Here is a 17,965-nt window from a genome sequence, read left to right as displayed (position 1 = left end):
TGTTTTTTATTTTTTGTATCGTATTACATGCCCTGCAACTTCATACCTCATGATAATAGTTGAAGTTTTGTATATGGTAGTAGTAAATTTGGCTTTAAAATCACATCCAAGCTAAGAAGAACATTTGACCTGTATCTCATCCTCTTTTTTCTTTTCTTTTCTTTTCATGATTTTGCCAGTGTCTACTTCTGAATATAAGCTATTGCCCTGCATCAGAAGTAACTTTGTCTGAGGGGAAAAAATTGGTCAGGAACTTAAAGTTTTTAGCGTCATGATCTTACTTGTATTAGCTGTGACTTTATAGTCTGCCTGTAAATCGTATCAACTGGTGGTGTTTTCTCATCTATAGATTGTCGTGGTGTACAATTCTCTTGGATGGAAGAGGGATGACACAATCCGAATTCCTGTGAGTACTTCCTTTCTGGTTCCAATCTTAGTGTGCTTTATGTAACGTGGTAGTGCTTCTTTCCATTCATAAATAAAATAAATCTATATAAACAAAACAAAGAAAGTCCTGCAAGTTCTCAGCATTAGTTATTATGCTAAGTTGCTAACCAGGACGGGGTAACATTCTGCAAAAGCAAAGTTGATAATCACTAAGGCAATTTAATATTCAAAAATGTTTTATTTATTATACTTTCTCTTTGGGGGTGGGGGGTTGGCGGTGGAACGATTTTCTTATGTATTGGAATGAATCAAGTGACATATACGAAATTGTGAGAAGAATTACCTTTCATAATGATAATGTCAAGTCTTCCCATATATACAGTTGGATATTGTTTAAATTATTTACTTAAGATCATTGGCTGTAGGTCATCAATGAAGATGTCATTGTTCGTGATTCGGAGGGAAAAGAAATTGAGTCATAGCTTCTTCCTCTAGATGATGTCCATCTGGGCTTAAGGAACTACTATGTTGAGGCATATACACTATCTCGGGTGCTGAAGTGGCAGGTTCAGTCTTATACTTGCTCATGATTGAACTTTGTTATGGGGGCATACCTGGGGTCTATTTTTGAGGCTAGTAATATAAGCTTGGGGTGTTGATTTTTCTCTTTTGGTTAGGTGCTAGCTAGCTTGACCAGATCATCTGTTTACACCTTTCAAAGTAGGGAAAAGTTGACTATGGAAGTTGGTCAAGGAAATATGAAACTTTCTTTTTCCACAGATCAAGGCAAAATGATTAATAATTATGTCAATAGCAGAAGCTTGGTATGTACTGCACCTCAAAGCTTCTTGATTATTATCTTATCTGATGCTTGAATTCTGTTCTCCACCATTATTACCTTATGGCATCTGTTTCATTACTTTTGAAGGTGGAAGAATGGTTCATCAGTCTTACAGCTTTTATAATGGGTATAATGGCAGTAATGTTGAAGCTCCTCCGATTCCTCAGGTATATGCATACTGAATAGAAGTTTTTTCTCTTCTCTAAGATCCAAGAATTTTCCAATTTCTTTAAGTGGTTTTGTAATTTAGTACATGTTTCTGATTTAGATGATTGAGAAGTACAATGACATGTACAGGAGTGGAAGGTAGTATTAAAATCATTTTTTCTTAGTTCTGTGTATCAGCTTATATTGAGGTTTTCAGTTCTGTGTAAGGTAGTCCTTTATACTTTAGCTTTGAAAGATAATTTGGAATCTGTTACTCTCTTAATTCTTTTGGTGTGCCTTTCTCCACTTGCATCTGTTGTGATCTCTTATGTATTTTAAATCCTTCTTAGGAGTTAGCTAGGTGTGAATATATATACATGTCACAAGAATATGACTATGTTCATGCTACTTCCTTTTTGCACAAATAATGTTTTACTTGTTGAAGTTTGATGATGATTGTGAAAAGAACAATGCATGGTTACATGAACTGTGGCTGTATGCTAGCTATCTGTGAAAGTTTTTGCTGCTTAGTTGGTTGCCACTAATATCATCAGTTTTGTCACGAAACAAGATCGTAGTTGTATACATGGCTTGCATTCTAAGTTGTAATGTAGCCTGCTATATATTTAAATGAATGGTGACATAATGGAAAAATTGGCACATCTCTGTTTACTTTGGCAATTGAAGCTACACTTGAATTTCTTAAGTTTAAATTGCATTAAGGTTTACTACTAAATTATAGATTATACGTCTACAAATCGTTAGCTTATGTCATTTTCTATTTGATTTTTGTTATAGGAGGCTTGCCACAACATGAATGATTGGTACGTGGAGTAGATCGAGGAAGATTCGTGCAACGTTCATCTTGCAATAGAGGAAGAAAACTACCTTGTAAACTTTTGTATAAGAGCTTCATTGTTACAAAAATGCTAAAATGCTATCATGAGAAATGCTAAAATGTAACATTCCCTTTTATATATGCTTAATTTCTTTTTGTATAGCTTTTATCCACACAAAAATAAAATCTGGCATGCATATTTGCATGCTAGATTTTTTTTTTGAATTCATAATTACCACTATGCGACGGCAAATGACTTTTCGCGACGGCACATTGCTTCTGTAGCGGATGGTGGCGTCGCTAATGCTATTGGTGATGGCAAGTGCGCCATCGCAATAGTATTGCGTCGGTACATCTTTGCCGTCGCTAATGCTCGTCGCAATAGTATTGCGACGGTGCAATTGGCGTCACCAATGCTCTTTTGCAAGGGCGTGGCGCCGTGGCTAATGCAATTTTTTTTTGTAGCGTATGATTAGTATTCTGATGGCTTTCTTCCCCGGTAGTATTCGTCTGTTTCTCCAGAATGCTACTTTGAATATTTACTCTTCATTGATCATAGTTTTACTTTCTCTCTCTCTAGGTAACGAAAAAATTAATTTCTCATTCCTGTGAATATGAAAGTGACTGGTGATGCTCGAATTCAAAGTTAATTATGACATCCCGCTAAAAAAAATAAAGTTATGTATTCATCCAACATTTAAATCATAATGAGATAGATAAGTAGAACTGTATCTGTATTGATAGTATATTAGTAGATACCAAGACTAATCCAACATTTAAAAAGCATCAATCATTAGTATCAAGCTTAGTGAATGCGATAAGAACTTGAAAAACTACATAATGTTACACTACTTCCTCTGGCACATTAAATCTGGGTTGCTTGCAAGCAGATTAGTTGTATATCAATTACATTTTTTCCATCCTTGACGGGGATATATATAAAGGTCTTCATCGTTTCATGCCATCAGGGTTCTCCAGTGATAAGTGGAAAAATCACCCACAATACTAATTTTTTATGCTTCCAACTAAAAACGGAGTGCCCGATTTCACCCTCTTAATAAATAATCCAATTCCTAGTCACTACTGGTTACAAGACAAAGCCTTAAAGAATTTAATTAGGTTGTGTGTGGCCCAAGTAAAGTACATCTTTTAGAAAATTAATTTGGAAACCCTAGCTACATATTCTAGCTCTAATCTCTATATAAGCGTCTACGACTTTGAGTAGGGAAGTTTGAGTAGGAGTTACTGCTGAACGTAAAAATTGGTCCAAGAGGTTGAAGATGCTATGAAAAACAAGACTTCTGGGAACGAAGCTGATACACTGGAAGAGGACGTTCATGCTAGAAAATTAAACAAGCTGCAGAATATGTATACTGCGTATGTCAAGGATCGCTTTAAAGACTACTATCACTTCAACACACTCCAAGAATTTTGGCAATGAAGCTGTAGCTGTGGGAGTTTAATATGAAAGCAGAGAGAAGTTGAGGGGTGGTGAACAGGTCATAACAGAAACTTGGTTACTTTTTTACTTACCTCAAATGTTTATGTGCAGCCCTTTCAGAAATTCAATTTTGTTCAGTTTGGTAAAAGTCTACTCAAATACCGAGCGCACAAAACTCATGAACTAGACTTAAACTATGGAACATGAAACAAGAATCAAATAAATCTTTCTCCTGCAACAGATAATATATTTGTAAGGTATAGTCAACAACAAAGGCAACTGTAAACATATAGAATGTAATTTTTATTCAGCTCGCTTCAAAGTCCATGTCAATTTAGTCACTTGATGGAAATAAAAGGCCAGAAAACCTTACTGATAAACCTCGGAATCAAATGTAAAGTATAAATGTTCTTTATTTCAAGCTCACTCTTTTGGTGAATTATTGCAGAAAAATGAATTGAACAGGTAAACTTCTAAAAGACCAGCACATGATAGCATCACGCAACGTACCGGTACAAGTTATAGTTTTTCTGGTCCCTTTCCAGGTACTCACGATCGATGAGATTTTGAATGCGCCCCTTAATGGATTTGATGTTAGGCTTGAAAGTCTGTCTCAACTGCTCAACACACTCCAGAACCAATTGCTGATGACCCAAAACTTTCTGCTCCTTCATAATCCGCACGATTGCAGCTTCAATAGCATATCGCCTGTCTTTGTTAACACCATTTTTTACCTCCTTTGCTTCATCCACTACTTGGGGGTGAGGAATCTTAATTCTCCTCATTGTGTCTGTGAACTTTGAATTGAACTCAAATTCGTCATTTGGCAAGATTGTCATTGCATCTGTATTCTTAATGAGGATCTTGTACTTGGCACATGAAAGTGAATGAAGGATTCTGACCAAGTCATCATGATTGAGATTTAACTGAGTTGCGATTTCTGAATAGCTCAAAGAATCAGCAGTATTGAATAGTAGCAGAAGAGCAGCCTGATGGGTTGACACAACTAATTCAATCGCTTTTGGCTCAAACTTCCCAATGATGTTGCACGTGCCCAATGAGTAAACCCATGTAAGTTTTCTGTGTTTGGTTTTTGATGCATAGAACCCCTTGAAAACTTCAACACACTTCACCATCTCTGCAGGAAGGTTAACATCAATTGATTTATAACTTGGCCAGAAACCAGTTGAAAGAACAGTGACTGTCACATCCATCCCTAGATTTGCATCTGGATTGCTGCGAAGATATTCCTTGAATGTTGTCTGCCATTCCCGAGATAAAATGACATCTTTAACCATTCTCTCCATCTTTGAGGTGAACTGCTCCCCATATTGCTGTTTCATCTTTGTTAATATACTATTTTCAAGGTCCTTGTTGGCACTCCGATCAAACAAAAGACGGCGAGCAAGTCTTATCCTGTAGAACTCTGCAAAGAGGTCTCTGTCACTGACATAGCGAAGCAACGTCGTAACAACCTTCTCAAGAATTGCTTCTATGTCCTGATGACCACACAATTTGTCATTCCCATTGATTTTCAGGATATTATCACAGAATGCCGCAAGAACTTCAGCACTTGAATTGCAAAATACCTTAAAAGCCTCATGAAGAGCTTTGTGAAATAGGGAGTGATTCATAAAGCAGTCATTGACATATGCCATTTGCTTAGTGTGCAGCTCAAGTAATTGTCTAATAAGGACCTGTTCCTGCATGCCTGCTCCATTTAAAGCCTGATTATTTGCAATATTATCAGCCTGTTTAATCAAGGCTGTACCTTGAGCAGTAACACACTGTTTAAATAAATTAGCAAAAGGTTCCAGGCCTCCAGGTACTTTATGGTAAAGTTTATATATCAGTAAAAGATCCTCCATCTTATCCTCTCTAAGTAAAGCAAGAAATCCAGAAGAAACTCTATCACGAAATTCCCCAAAAGCCTCAAATAGAGCCCTCTGAAAGTGAAAGTAGTTCTTGAAGCAATCATTGACATATTTCACATACTTAACATGCACCTCACTTAATTTCCTGACAAGAACCTGTTCCAGCATGTCTGCTTCATTAGAAGAAGCCTGGTTTTCTGCAGCATCTTCAACCAGGTGTACCAAATTTGTACATTCTATAGCAACTTGCTGTTTAAATACATCAGCAAGAGGATCAAACAACTCATGTTGGACTTTGTCCAACAGCTTCTGCTCACTGCTTGAATGCATGTAATGAGAAACTCTATCCCTCTCCTTTCTCAAGCATCCCTCGGCCTTCCACATATAGTCTGCATATGAATCTGCCAAAATCCAACTAGATGCTTTATGAGAATAGTATTCACCTGTATCTCTTAGCATGTGTGCTTCAAAATCCTGTTCATAAGTATGCATTCTTTTCATTCCAATTTCAATATATGCATTTATCACCTTCTTCAAAAGTTCACTGTCAATTTTCTCTCCCTCACGTTCTTTACGAATAAGATTGATTACAGCAACTCTCACATTAACATTTGCTTTCTGATAAACCAAATCACGGAAGCAGTTAGGTCCAACAATGTCATTTATTCCAGGAAGTGACCTACGAGGCATATAGTAGCGATGAAGATAATGAAAGATGCGCGGCACTGTATTAACCGCAATTTTATAATGTGCCCATCTATGGACAAGGTCCCACAAAATAAACTCATCATCCTGATTCATTGGCACACTGTATTTTTCACATCTCTCCCTGCATTCTTCACCTATATTTCGGTATTTGATATAAAGCTGTTGACTATGATCATAAGGGGGCCTCTGAGTACACATGTCAAAGACCACTGTATGAAGAGTCATGTGTTCTTCAGCTGTGAATGGACGATGTGTTCCTTCCGCAATCATCTTTAGCTTTGAAATCCCCTCCTCAATACATCTCCATCCTTCATCGAACTCAATCGGATATTTTGTTGGCCAATTCATTATTGCATATAGAAATATCCAGTATCCTGCAATTATAGTTAAAAAGGTATGTGTATCAACATTGTTATGACTCGGACAAATTTAATAAATGAAAATATAACCAAAATGAGGAATTTTAACTGTACATAGTTAAGGTAACATTCTGGTCATAATCAAGGCATGTAAAAATAAATATCATGATGTAGAGAAGCTTACTGAGTCCATAGTGATAATTAGATAGAGATCGTTATAGAAATATCTATATATACTATATATGTATTAGCCAAAGCAGAGAGTTTGTCCGACAAACTGAAATGATCGAATGAGTAATATCTGGAATTAATTAATTTGTTGAGGAATGAATTTTAAAGGATACCTAAAACATTTGTAGTTCTGATCATTGGTGTGCAGGCTTGGGGTAGGGTGTTCAGATTGTTATAAATGTGTACGTTGTTCATTCTCTGTATAAAATAGATCCAAAGGTTCTGTAAAAATCAGTTCCATCCTTCAAAGAATCATCTAACTTGGGCTTACACATAAGCTAAAGTTTTATACTCATGTATTGTCATGTACACATACATAAGGTGCAAGAACTCCATATTCATCATCACAATCTAACACAGAACTCAATGAACTCGTAGTCCATTAGCTTCCAAGAAATTTGGTCTTTTTTCTGTTCATAAAGTTAATATATGATGGACATAGTAATTAGCCTACCAGAAGATATTTAAAATTTATATCCACTGACTAAATTTTCCGGAGCAATTATTGGAAAAGGTTGCATATTCTACCAATTTCTGGTGTGTAAACTCTGTGTGTGTATGTCTGTGTGTATTGCATTAGAGTGTAGAGGCATGAATCAAAAAGAAATGAACTAGTGTATTTTGTGCATTTTCTTTCCTTTTATTGTATTCTGTCCATTGCCAGGTTCAATATGACGTTCCAATGACCCGAAAAACTCCACAGATAATCTCCGGAAAGGGCCAGTTCTGTTGGCTAAGAGTGGAGCAACAATCACAGCTTCAACCACATTGCAGAAGCTTGGCTCCACCACTCTCATATCCTCATCACTACCACCGGCCAGTACGTACCCACCACACTTCACCACCTCCGACTGCTCCAATCCTACCAATATATATAACCGCTTCCCCAATTACTCAGGCTACTCAGCCATGCATAACTTGTAGCCCCACTGAGTAATTGGGTGGACATACTCTCGACCATGGCCACCATATTCTCTGAACACAGATCATGCTCATCTTCAACCATCATTCCTAACACCCAAGCACTAACCTCTCAAATCCCACATCTGAACCACTCTCTTTTCCACAAACAAAGTATGCATGTCCCTTCTTCCATTTCTGATTTGACTAATTCAAAAGCTTGATTACTCACTCAGAAATCATGCCATTAATCCCCCTTCCCCCAAGTTATCAAAATGAAAATAAACCCTAACTACAATAATGGCATGGATCAAACAAATAATGTCCTGCACAGTTCATATATGCAACACATGATTTCCTTCAAATAAAAAATAAAGAACATAAAGATAATTCAAATTTGACATGCATCAAGTCTCTGATTTGGGGACTAGAATAAATTTATCGAAGACATGTAGTAATATCAAAATTTCAAACAAAAGGAGCTAGAGTTTTCGTTCTTGTAAATTAACAACTATGATCATGATCAAGAAACATGCAAGCAAAAATATATATTTGATCTAACAAAGTGTATATACCTGAGCCTTGGGTGGTACTGTAAAGAACCTCTGGCTCCGGCGACTTCAGTAGTTCGGAGTGAGAGTGAGACTGAGAGAGAGGAGACAACCTTTGGTTATGAGATGTAATGAGACCCGGATTTTGGAAATGAGGAACCTAGGAACGTGAATCTAGGGACACGGCTGTTTTGCTTTATATAGGTAGTTTTTTGGGCTTACGTGTCGTTCTTACAACTCTAATTCCTTTTATTTTCCAAGGCACAGCTCTCTTACCTTCTTTTAAATGCGAATAGAAATGATACTTTCGTAATTAAATCGTAATCTATACTATATTTAATAGAAGAAAGGTTGTCAGTTAAAATAGAATTTTAAATGCGACTAGAGATGATACTTTCGTAATTAAATCGTAATCTATATTATATTTAAGAGAAGAAATGTTGTTAGTTAAAATAGAATTTCGAATGTGAATAGCAATGATAACTTTTGTAATTAAGTCGTGATTTATACTATATTTAAGAGAAAAGAGGTTGTCAATCAAAATAGAAATTTTTTACGTAATAATCCTCTCGGTACACTAAAATACTATGAAAACCAAATTAATTAAAAATGATAAATAAGTAAACTACAAATAACAGAAAATATAAAAATAAAATAAAAAATAAAAGACTTGCATAAACTGTTTATAATCACCCACCTTCTTTTTCTTGGTTTTTTGACTGAGTACGTCTTGTGGTATTCCAAAGCTTTCAACCAAGAACTAATCCGCAATTGAAAAGTCTTGTCAGAATGCTTCCTCCTTCTGGCCACAAACAACAACTTCATGGATCGAACGCGGGTTGGGGGATTCCCAAACCTAGCTAAACGCTCAACCTTAAGCATGCATAATTTCTATTGGTTTGATCACTTAAATACATGCACTTTTTGTTTTTTTTTTTTGGGTTTTGATCTCCGTCGCTCCCTTTCGAATATATGAAACTATAGTCATTTTCAAAGTCCATATATATATTTTTTTTAACCAAACATCAATTTCATTCAACTCAGGCCAGAATAGCATGGAGATATACCTTCCCTTGCCATACCAATGACAAGTTTAGGACTTGGTATGCTAACACCACTCATTAGACAACCAGGCTCACTTATTCAAAAGTGAGATTAAGAACTATGAAAACTAACACATAGTAATTAGGCATAGTTTAGAAAGAAAATAACAAAAATTAAATTTTCTCCTTACTCTTAACAGTTGGGCTAAGAGGTTTGGAAAGATAAGCAAAACAAGTCTCTTGCGCATCCACAATCTTCTTTGACTTTAGGGGATTTTTATTCCTTGACCCCAGAGGCCTTCCTCTTTTCTTTTTTGTCTCAGAGCTTGTTGGCATCACATCTTTAGGGACCAGAATATTTCCAAGTGCTTCAATCATACCCAGGGACCTTGACCCCAGAGGCCTTCCTCTTTTCTTTTTTGTCTCAGAGCTTGTTGGCATCACATCTTTAGGGACCAGAATATTTCCAAGCGCTTCAATCATACCCAGGCCAGGGACCTGGCAGAGAACTTCCTTGTGAACATTGGCATTTCTTGCTTTTTTGCCTGAACATCAGGGAGAAGCGGTTTGAGTAACTCTGGCAGCAGAATCTTGAGCTTTTGGGGAGATTTAGCAGGAGAGGGAGGTAGCTGGCGCTTGTCCCACCTATGCTCTTTGTTCCCTTCTTCAACTGGTGCAGATGTACCTGTGTCTTCAGAAGCTTTCGGGCTTTTAGTCTTGTTAGCCGGTTCAGGTAGCTCTTTTTCAAGCTCCATGCAATCACCTGGAGCATGAGACACAGGTTCTGGTACATCTGTGTCTGGAGCTGCAATCACCGCCAAAGCCAAAGATTGGTGCACTTCCTTCTCACTCTCTGTTAGATTTAAGGCTCTGTCACGCAGTATGATAGGTTTGCGTGCTTTACTTGCTTCCTTGGGTTGGAATAGAGACCTGCAAATAGATGGGAGTATAGGTGTTTGCACACCCTGAAAACGAAAAGTTCCATCCATGAATTTGTTAGTAGCAAAACCTAGAGAAGGACCAACAATTTCCTTCCTTCGTTTTCCAGTTCCACTTATTGAACCCAGTGTAGCATGGCTACCAAGTAACGGACAATTGTCTCCCTCATGGTAGATTAAATTACAATGATCACACTTGCCCACCAAATTCTCAAAAAAATAAGAAATTTCAACTTCAACCCTAGGAGCAAGTTTTAGGGTTTTCTTGAGGAAAAAATGTTTGGAGATGTCATGTGCAACATGAACCCTAATTTTACCCTCATTTGCAAAAAGTTTATCATCCAATTCAAGGAACTTACCCGCCACCGATGCAATGTTTTTTATCATGTCAGGCTCCTCAAACATTGGCGGTATGTTGTTGATTCGCACCCAGAAGAAGAGTAAGGTCAAATCAATTTCTTCAATAGGCGTGATCCCATCATATTCCTGAAGCACAATCGGCGCATGATTGAACCTCCATGGTCCACCCTTTAACACCTTGTTGCGATCCTTACGCAGGTCAAAAGCTAGGATGAAGCGGTTTGGCTACCTTTCTTGAATCTTGAAACCCTTATCAAGGACCCATACTCTTCTGAAAAAGCGTTTCAAATCATTCAACGACGGCGACTTTTTCACTAGCGGACGAGCCAACAAGTAGGATTGTTTAGGACATCAGAGAGATCCCTCAGAGGTTTGGGAGAAGTCAATCACGTCGCTGCTAGCAAGTGCAAGCGATGTAGCAAAAGACGATGTTACATCATCGATGGTGGACATGTTGACGGGATTGGGAGTCGGAGAAGAAGCGACGGTAGTCGCTTTGTTTGCTAGGTTTGACGGCTGCGCACAGAGCACGGCCTTAGGGTTCTTAGGATTTGCAACTTTCAAAGTCACAGCAATCCCAAACTAGCCCTAAGGCCTAATTTGGGATTGCTGTGACTTTTAAAAAAAAAAACTGTTGCTGCTGCTGTGTTGTAAGAATAATCAGCTGTGAATTAAAACAGTTTAGTGTTCGGTAAATAATATTTTTAAAAGTGTTGTCAGTACATAAAACAACTGCAGAGTGTGTTTTGATCCACAACATCTTCTAAAAGCAACCTCTAGGTTGCTTCTAAAATCTGCTGCCAGTGACCTATAACTTTCATTTAAAGCTGCTTTTTATTTACTTGCCAAACACAATAAAATCTAAAATTTTGAACAAAAGCTGATTTTTTTTTAAAGCGAAGCAAATCCCAAACAGGACCTAAAACTATCTAATAGACACATGATACGCTTTTTTGTAATTTTTTTAAATATATTTATAACTAATTTTCTTTATTAATTTAAAAGCGTTTTTTAATTCCAAACCTGCCCTTAACAAACGAATGATACAAAAGGACTTGGGTCAACCAATAACCTCCCTTTTAAGCCGAATTAGATGACTAGATCGACTAGAAGGCTTGCATGACAAAACAGACAGAAATCAAGCTAGTTTTCTGCTCAACCATTAAATGGCTATTAGAAAGAGGCAAGGGGTGTTCAACCCTGTGAAATCACACAACTTCCCTAACCATTTCAGGTTGAAGAAAAATTTTTATATCCAGAAAATTCTGTAGTGGTGATCCACTTGATGACTACTAAGAATTTAACTCGATCAGAAGAGGAAAAAGACCCAACGCCTCTCTGCATATTATTGAATCTCAGCAAGTAGCTCACTGGCGAGGACGGAGAACCATTCCCCCTACAAGAACACCCCTTTTCATCAAAGAACAAAGCACCAAATTGCTTCCAGAGGGATAAACCTGAATGAGACTTTTGTATCAGTGAGACTTGTCCAAGTTGGGCTTATTTCAATAACTGTTTACGAGTGTGAACAATTTCCAAGGACGAATAGAACGATTTTCGACAGCGAGTGTTCATTTTCCAGGGGATTTGGGCCTTTCCATTCAATATATCAATCAGGAGCCTAGAGTAACCTTCAATATTAGTATTCTGGTACCCACTACCCAGCATTCCTTGTAGCAGAAGATCCCTGAGAGTAGTGCACTTCCTTCAGCTTGAAGAAGGATGCTTGTACCAGTACTTCCTGCTCCCACAATCAAACACTACCAATGGAGTCTCGAACAACCTGTAGCAGCATCATGGTTCTGGTTTACGCAGCTGTCAAAATTCAATTTAAGCTGAGAATCATCATCTAATAGTTACTATTGCACAGGCTTGATTTCCAGTTGGCGTTGAGGCTGGTGCAGGAAAGCATAATCACATTCCGAAACTCATTTGTAGCTTTCAACACTTCGGATAAATTAATTGAAGGAAAGTTTCCTACTTACCTCTGGTTGACTACCACGTCAAAGTCTTAAGCAACTTATTCCACTTGATGATGGCTTCAAATATATAAACTTCCATGAAAATAGCTACAAGAACCTGTAAATAACAAGACCTTGGAAGCAAATAGAAAAAGTTCAACTTTTTCTTCATTTCCATCACTTCTTTTTTTTTTTTTTTTGAGAATAATTTCCATCACTTCTTAGACTAACTGCAGGGAAAAAAAATGGCTAGCTGTCATACTGCAATGTACAAAAATCCTCCTAGATATTTCAAGCTGCATACATATGAAAACATTCTAAAAGCCAAACTAAGTATAACATATGATTCCGCGCTTGCAGCATATCCACAGATATATGAACACTACAACAGTACTTGCATCACAAAATATACCTATATACTGTTGCGTTTTTCTTATCCCTCTCAATGTAGTCACGGGTGACAAGGTCTTCAATGCGCTTCTTGATTGCTTTGATGTCAGGCTTGAATGTATGTCTCAACTGCTCAACACACTCTGTAACTAATTGTAGATGACCCAAAACCTTTTGCCGCTTCATAATTCGCACGATTGCCGCATCAATAGCATAACGTCTATCGTTGTTTACGTTACCTATTACTTCTTTCCTTTCTTCCACCACTCGTGGGAGAGGAATCTTGATTTTTCTCATTCTGTGTGTGAACTTAGAATTGAACTCAAAGTCGTCATTTGGTGAGATAGTCTTTGTATTTGGCTTCTTGATAAGAATCTTATACTGAGCACATGACAGTGAATGAAGAATTCTAACCAAGTCGTCGTGGTTAAGGTTTAACCGAGTTGCTATTTCTGAATAGCTCAATCTATCTGCAGTATTGAAGAGTAGGAGGAGAGCAGCCTGATAGGTTGATACAACCAATTCAACTTTTTTTGGCTCAAACTTCCCAACAATGTTGCACGAGCCCAATGAGTAAACCCATGTAAGCTTTCTGTGCTTCGTTTTTGTTTCATAGAATCCTTTGAAAACTTCAACACATCTCACCAACTCTTCAGGAATATTAACATTAAATGATTTATAACTTGGCCAGAAACCAGTTGTAAGAACAGTCACAGTCAAATCCATCTCCAGATGATTTACATTTGGATTACTCTGCAGATATTCCTGAAACCTCATCTGAATGTCCTCACTCAATGCCAAATCTGTGACCATTCCCTCCATCTTTGAGGTGAAAGGCGCACCACATTGCTGCTTCATCTGTGTCAAAATTCTCTCTTCATGGTCCTTACTAAGACAGTGATCAAACAAGAGACGACGAGCAAGTCTTTTCCTGTAGAATTCGGCAAAAAGGTCTTTGTCACTCAGATAAGGAAGCAGCGTACTGACAACCTTTTCAAGAGTTTCTTCTATTTCCTGCTCACCCATCACCATCTCATTCCTTCTGCTTTTGAGGAGATTATCACAGAATGCAGCAAGTAATTCAGCACTTGAAATCCCAGCAACATCTCTATTGCAAAATACCTCAAAAGCCTCCTTCAATGCCTTGCGAAAGGGATAGTAGTTTTTAAAGCAATGATTGACATATGCCATATGCTTATCGTGCAGCTTGATTAAATTTTTGACAAGGACCTGTTCTGCCAGGCCAGCTCCATCTGAAGAAGCCTTGTCTTTTGCAGCATCTCGAACCATGGTTGCACCCTCAGCAGTAACTTTCTGTTTAAATATGCTAGCGAGAGGTTCAAAGAGCTCATGTTGCACTCTCTGGACCAGCTTACGCTCACTACTTGCATGGAAGCAATGTGAAGCCCTATCCCTCTCTTTCCGCAAGCACTCCTCAGCCTTCGACATATAATCTGCATCAGATTTTACCTCCAAAATCCAACTTGATGCTTTACGGGAATAATACTCACCAGCATTTCTTAGCAAGTCTGATTCAAAGTCGCTTTCATAAGCATTCACTGTTCCCATTCCAATTTCAACAATTACATTTACTGCTTTCTTCACTGCTGCTCTATCAATTTCCTCTCCACTGCGCTCTTTATCAATAAGATGAACTATAGCATCTCTGACCTTAGCATTTACCCTCTGATAAACCAAATCATGAAAGCGGTTAACTGCAACTAATTCATTTAGTGTAGAAAGTTTCTCTCGGGGGACAAAGTAGCGATCAAGATAAGCAAAGATTCCTGGCAGCCAATAAACCATGAGTTTGTGATGTTCCCATATTTTGACAAGCTCCCGCAAAACAAACTCATCAGGTTGATTTGTTGAAGTAATAAATTCTTCACACGTGTCCCTGTAATATTCATGACATGTCTCCTGATATTTTCTATAAAGCTCTTTAGAATAATCATAGGGGGGCTTTTGAGTACACATGTTAAAGATAGTTGTGTGCAGCAACATATATTCTTCTGCTGTGAACGGAGGCTCTGATCCTTCTGCAACCAGCCTTAGCTTTGTGATCCCTTTCTTGACATATTCCCATCCTTCACTGAAATATATGAGTTTGCGACTCATTGTTGTGAATTCAATATCCTGCAGCTATAACATAATCAAATAAGGAACATGTTCAAATTTGTATTTATGATATAAATTTAAGCAAAGATAATAAAACAGACACCAAATGATTTAATCGTAAATAGTTAGTATATCATCATGGTCATCATCTTGGCATGTATAAGAAATCCAATCATTAAGAGAGTTCACTTGAGTCATGTATATTAGAGTTACATATCGTAATATATATACGTGTCTGTGTGTGTATTAATGTATATAATCAGGTTTACTTCTGGACATCTGATAATTTGAGTAAAATTGTGGGCTTCTACAACTAGACTGCTCTGCAGAGTTCAATTATCAGAATCGCACATCTCTATTACTGAGAACCATCAATGTAAAATCAGCCACAGACAAGGAGAATTTGTCTGATAAACTGAAATAATGATACTATGATGATGTGACTAAACAATATCTCCATTTGAGTCATTGTTTCAGGAATGATCCTTAAAGGATTAACTTAAAATGAATAGTCTCTGTTATTTATTGCAGGTAGGTTACCGGTAGGGTTCCAAATTATTCATATTTCCTTCTTGAACCTCCCTATAGAATGTATACAATTGGGGTTTATTTTGGTAAATAAAATAGAACTGGGCCTACTATCTTAAATGTCAGGAATTTCACTGTTCTTGGGGGTTCCTTCCCTTTACCTCCCAAGGAAAATCCCAAAAAGTATCTCGAGTTGACGGGCTAGTTTGAATTACTTACTAATGGGATGGATATACCTAAATGAGCTCGATAGTTATGATTAGTTTATGGGTTAATATTAAATGTGTCTAGAGTATGCTAATACGTCATTTATTGTTATATAAGTGAATGAGCTTTCACTGTAAGAGGCTTGAATAAAACAAATTAAAGCATATTTCCTGCATTTGATTTCCTGTTCATGTACTATTTCCTTATATTGCGCCAGCTTCATCAAGAAGTTCAGACCTATATATGAACTCAATGAATGACCTCCAGAGCGCCATTCATGGAGAAATTCATCACCGATTCCCACCAACCGAAGCAAGCTTGGCTCCAGCATTGTCTCATCTCCTTCTAACCTCACCGACTACCACCAGCACCAATAACACTTGAGCACCACCTTGAACTACTCAAATTACTCCCAGTCTTACTGATAAAACCCAATACCCAAACACTCAGCCATGCTCAATTTTACCGCCTCCGATTACCCCCTTTACTCTCAAATATCAACCATTCTGATTCCATGATCACAACCTAGAGCTTGTCCCATCACAGTCAAACCCACTCCTTTTTCACCCAACAGAAAAAAAAAAAAAAATTTCTCTTAAGCCTTCTCTCTTTTTTCATTTCAAAAATTCTACCCCCTCAAGCAGGTTCATATCAACAGCCCTAAATCATGACCACTCAGAAACCTTGCTATCAATTATCAATTTGATTCATCTATTACCACCCTAAACAATTTCAGCAAAACAAGAAAACAAAACCCTCAGAACTAACAGATCAGATGAACAACCATGCAGTTGTAACACTTCATTTCAAAGGCAAAACACACAACTTCATCCAAATTAATTGATACCCAGACAGAACGTAAAGCTCTAATTGCTGTAAATTAAGCACCAAATCAAACATGAAGAACAGTAAAAGATTGATTTAAACAAAAGCACACCTGAGTGTTTGAGCACTGGAGATCAGAGAACACCATAGAATCTGGGGAACTACATTACTTTGCTCCTTTCTCCTTCTTCTTCTACACAGTGAGAGAGAGAGAGAGAGAGAGAGAGAGAGAGAAAAGGACAAACTTGCGAGACGGATTCATTTTGGAGATGAAATAATTTGGGACCCACTAGGTATTTCCAAAATTGATCTGTCCCAAATTGTATTTTGACTGTTTTTTGGGCATCGATTGACGATTGAGAAGAGAAGGTGTTCGATCTGGACGGACGGTCACGACGGGGTTGCATATTTTTCATTTCTTTCTTTGGGAAGATGAGATGCCAAAGTCAATTTGAAATGATTTTCAAATTTGAACCATATATCCTCCTGACGTCTGTTGTAATTATTTAAATTGTTTAATATTATGTAATTTTTATTTTCAGAAAAAAAAAATATATATATATCATGAAGTTGTTCCTGCACTATCATGAAATCTAAATTTCAGAATTTGAATTTTATTAAAAATCTTGTGATACTTGAACTGTTATGTGAGTGTGACTACTGCCAATGGTAGCATCAGAACCTTGAACCTACCATTGGCAGCGGACCACTACTCGGCTACAAAGGAGGAGTCTTGGCTCCATAAGCTTCCTTCACTCTAACTCCACCACCAAACTCCAACTGACGCTCTTTCCTTCCCTTTCTCCCCTCCTTCTCTCGCTCTCGGACTCTCCCGACCCGACCCGCCATGCCATGGCCGTGGCCGTGGTCTCCGCCTCCCCGGACAGGATCGAAGTCACGCCGCAATAGCAGCAACACCCCGTCATCGAGCCCTCGCCGTCCAGATCCTCCACCAACTCCGACGCCGCCTCGTCCTCACCGCTCGTCTCCTGCTCCGCCGACACACCTGATCATACTGATCCTTCGTTTGCTTCTCCCAACGCCGTTCAGGTCCTCCCAGTCTTCTTCTTCTTCTTAATTCACAGTGTTCTTGTTTTGGAAACTTCGTGTTTGGAAATTTATGCTTTCCAATCCAATTGGATTTTTCACACACTCGGGGCCGTCGAGGAAGTGGCATAGCAAAGCTCAATTTTTGTTCACTCTCCGCATCAAATTCTCACTACCAGTCACAGATGAGTGAGAAGCTGTGCGTAGCTATTAAGCAGAATTATTAGACTTCCGTTTGGTCTCTCAGAGTGAACAACCCATACCATCAATC

At 38.0% G+C, this 17,965-nt stretch overlaps 2 protein-coding genes and 1 long non-coding RNA gene across 4 annotated transcripts; 1 reads left to right on the top strand and 2 right to left on the bottom strand.

Moving 5' to 3' along the window:
- The first annotated feature begins 41 nt into the window (after window positions 1–41).
- Window positions 42–2,362, top strand: LOC133742423 (uncharacterized). Its single transcript, XR_009862576.1, has 6 exons — window positions 42–245; window positions 350–406; window positions 813–953; window positions 1,065–1,211; window positions 1,316–1,395; window positions 2,174–2,362. It is a non-coding gene; the product is annotated as an uncharacterized LOC133742423 (long non-coding RNA).
- Window positions 2,363–4,047: 1,685 nt separating this feature from the next.
- Window positions 4,048–7,832, bottom strand: LOC133744811 (cullin-1-like). Its single transcript, XM_062172853.1, has 3 exons — window positions 7,778–7,832; window positions 7,488–7,688; window positions 4,048–6,610 (listed from the first exon to the last, which is right to left on the bottom strand). Exons 1-3 carry the CDS (start codon window positions 7,830–7,832, stop codon window positions 4,152–4,154), a joined length of 2,715 nt encoding a protein of 904 aa, XP_062028837.1. The 3' UTR covers window positions 4,048–4,151.
- Window positions 7,833–12,848: 5,016 nt separating this feature from the next.
- LOC133743663 (cullin-1-like) lies at window positions 12,849–17,063 on the bottom strand. 2 transcript variants are annotated; one of them, XM_062171668.1, is made up of 2 exons: window positions 16,760–17,063; window positions 12,849–15,111 (listed from the first exon to the last, which is right to left on the bottom strand). In XM_062171668.1, the coding sequence occupies exons 1-2, from the start codon at window positions 16,793–16,795 to the stop codon at window positions 12,979–12,981; spliced, it is 2,169 nt and encodes a 722-aa protein (XP_062027652.1). In that variant the 5' UTR covers window positions 16,796–17,063; the 3' UTR covers window positions 12,849–12,978. The 2 variants fall into 2 exon arrangements, with proteins under 2 accessions (XP_062027652.1, XP_062027653.1); XM_062171669.1 differs by having other exon boundaries at window positions 12,849–15,105; window positions 16,760–17,062.
- Between the last annotated feature and the right edge of the window lie 902 nt (window positions 17,064–17,965).

Source organism: Rosa rugosa, chromosome 4 (assembly GCF_958449725.1).
Source record: "Rosa rugosa chromosome 4, drRosRugo1.1, whole genome shotgun sequence".
NCBI lineage: Eukaryota > Viridiplantae > Streptophyta > Magnoliopsida > Rosales > Rosaceae > Rosa > Rosa rugosa.
This window is presented reverse-complemented; position numbering and strand designations above follow the sequence as displayed.

Bases quoted from the DNA above. Each gene is read 5' to 3' on its own strand.
- LOC133744811 (XM_062172853.1), bottom strand. From the start codon at position 7,832: ATGGTTGAAGATGAGCATGATCTGTGTTCAGAGAATATGGTGGCCATG. The intron at 7,689-7,777 runs GTATGTCCACCC...ATATATTGGTAG, and splicing joins TATGGTGGCCATGGTCGAGA to GATTGGAGCAGTCGGAGGTG. The intron at 6,611-7,487 runs GCAATGGACAGA...CTATAATTGCAG, and splicing joins GGAACGTCATATTGAACCTG to GATACTGGATATTTCTATAT.
- LOC133743663 (XM_062171668.1), bottom strand. From the start codon at position 16,795: ATGGTGTTCTCTGATCTCCAGTGCTCAAACACTCAG. The intron at 15,112-16,759 runs GTGTGCTTTTGT...ATTATGTTATAG, and splicing joins TCCAGTGCTCAAACACTCAG to CTGCAGGATATTGAATTCAC.